This window comes from Paracoccidioides brasiliensis (genome assembly GCF_000150735.1).
Source record: "Paracoccidioides brasiliensis Pb18 unplaced genomic scaffold supercont2.18, whole genome shotgun sequence".
NCBI classification, from domain to species: Eukaryota; Fungi; Ascomycota; class Eurotiomycetes; order Onygenales; family Ajellomycetaceae; genus Paracoccidioides; species Paracoccidioides brasiliensis.
The window spans coordinates 1332-3495 of NW_011371375.1; the positions used below are offsets into that span (position 1 = coordinate 1332).

Sequence of the window (2164 nt, forward strand, 5' to 3'; positions counted from 1 at the left end):
AATAAAACAAAATGAGACAAATAATATAACAACATAGTATATAAAACAAATGGTGTGGGAGTGAGGGCAATTGTTGGAATTGCAAACAGGAAGTACGGCAGAGAACTAAAAAGCCACTCGAACGCCGCGCCAACGAAGCCACCTAGCCACTCCCCACCACAAAGTCAAGCCGGGGTTCAGCCAGGTGCCAGCCACCAGCCACCAGACATGCACGTATGTACGGGTAGTATGCACGTACGGAGCATGATTGGATTATGATTGATGGATCGGTGGGATGGATGTAGGCACGGTTTGTCGAAGATAGAGCACGACGCCACTATAAAAGTAGGGTTGCCGTCTGGAAGCTTGTTCAATTATCGGAAAGATGGCGCGGATGTGGTTTTGTATTGCTAGCTTCCTCCGTAGAGGTCGTGTCAACGAGTGCAAGCTAGTGCAGGAGAGGGTGCGAGATTAGGCAAATGGTCATTTTGGTTTGGTTGTCGCCTATGGAAAGTCACCGCGATACCAAGGAATAAGTGAAATGTCTGATCTCTCCGCTTAAATAGTGTAGTTGTGTGGAGCAACGGTGGCCTGGCTGCTTGCTTGCGTCCCCTCTCCTTTTCGCTTTTTCCCTGGGAGGTGTGTGCATACACTCATGACATGCATGTACAACCCCCTCAGCAATAAGTGTCCAGAGAAACGAATGAATATTGTGTTCCTCTAATTTTCTAGAGTCCTTCTCTTCAACTCCAATACCGCCATTAAGACTTTATTTTATATGAACGTATGCCACGTGGTGGATAGGCGGGACGGATAAAGGCATATCATATCATATATCACGGATATGGGCATGGGTATGTGATTGGAAGGGGTAAAAGAGCATATCCCGTCTCCCCATCGTAAGTAATTCAAACCATTGGGGCAAGAAACAAAAATTTTACAAAGTTCCAGACAAGCATGTCTGCAATTGGATGAAAAGAAAAGCAAAAGAGAAACGGGAGCTTGATGAATCGATTCAATAATTCACCCGCCCATTTCACTCACCAGCAACATCCGATGTCGTCGCATCCTCCATCTGCCCTTGCTTACCCTTCCCCTTGCCAGCTCGCGAACTTCTCGCGGAAGAAGCAGAAGCGGTATTGGCATTAGAGGCAGCAGCAGACGTAGCAGTAGACGCAGCAGTAGACGACGAGGACCCCTCATCTTCATATAGGTGGTGTTTCTCAATGTAGTCAATGACAGGGCTGGGGATGAGATATCGTACGCTCATCTCGCGGCGGAGAAAGAGGCGGATCTTGGTGCTGCTTACGTCGTTTTGGATCAGTTGCTGGATGACGTAGATGTTCTCTTTCCAGGGTTGGAGGCTGGCGATGGCTTCGTCGATGTCTGTGCCAGCACGTTCGACGATGAAGGTCTGTGACACAGCATTACATTTACAAGTTAATGAGGTTGGTGTATTAAATGCTTAAGGGAGGGCAATTGAGAGGGAAAAGGCACATACTCCGTATTGTCCAAGTATATGATCTAGATCCTTTTCACTCCACACGCCTGGTGTGGACATGGTATGGATGAGGTCAGCACCGGCGAGGAGGGCAACGTGCACTGGCCTGCGCGTGCCGTTGCCGGTATCAATCCCACCCAGGACCTGGTTGATGTAATAGTCGAAGTGGTCGAGAACTACTGCGGTGGGGATGTATTCTTTCTGCATGGGCTCCCATGGATCCACCATGAGCCAGTTCGAGGTCTTTTCTACTGCTAGTTGGCACATGGCGACTCTGGGGCGATGGCATCACTGTTAGTCGAAAAAGTTCTTGTCTGGGGTCGAGTTTCAATCAATCACTCGATTGATCCCGATCCGCATGGGGGGGAGAAAAATAAAAGTAAAGTAAAAAAATAGAAATAGAAATAGAAATAGAAATAGAAAGTGAAAAAAAAAAAAAAAAAACCCAAAATACACACCTGTGCACTGCACTGGCCAAGCCAGCCTTCTTATAGGCATCCGACACAGGCGACAGATAGCCGCCAATCAACTCAAAGTCCGTGCTAAACTTGACGTAGTCCGCAGCCATCTCGAACATGCGCAGATGCAGGTATGTTGTTGGGGAGAAAGAGCCGCAGGCCACAAGCAAGAGCGGGGTTTTGGAGGGATCAGACATGACATTTTTCAGTCTGTGGTTGGGAAATG

General features: G+C 48.0%; 1 protein-coding gene across 1 annotated transcript; it reads right to left on the reverse strand.

Annotated features, from left to right (window-relative positions):
• Positions 1-1015: 1015 nt before the first annotated feature.
• On the reverse strand, positions 1016-2135 carry PADG_08434 (nicotinate (nicotinamide) nucleotide adenylyltransferase; the record flags this gene model as incomplete). Its single annotated transcript, XM_010765468.1, has 3 exons — positions 1016-1393; positions 1481-1754; positions 1939-2135. The coding sequence occupies 3 exons, from the start codon at positions 2133-2135 to the stop codon at positions 1016-1018; spliced, it is 849 nt and encodes a 282-aa protein (XP_010763770.1).
• Between the last annotated feature and the right edge of the window lie 29 nt (positions 2136-2164).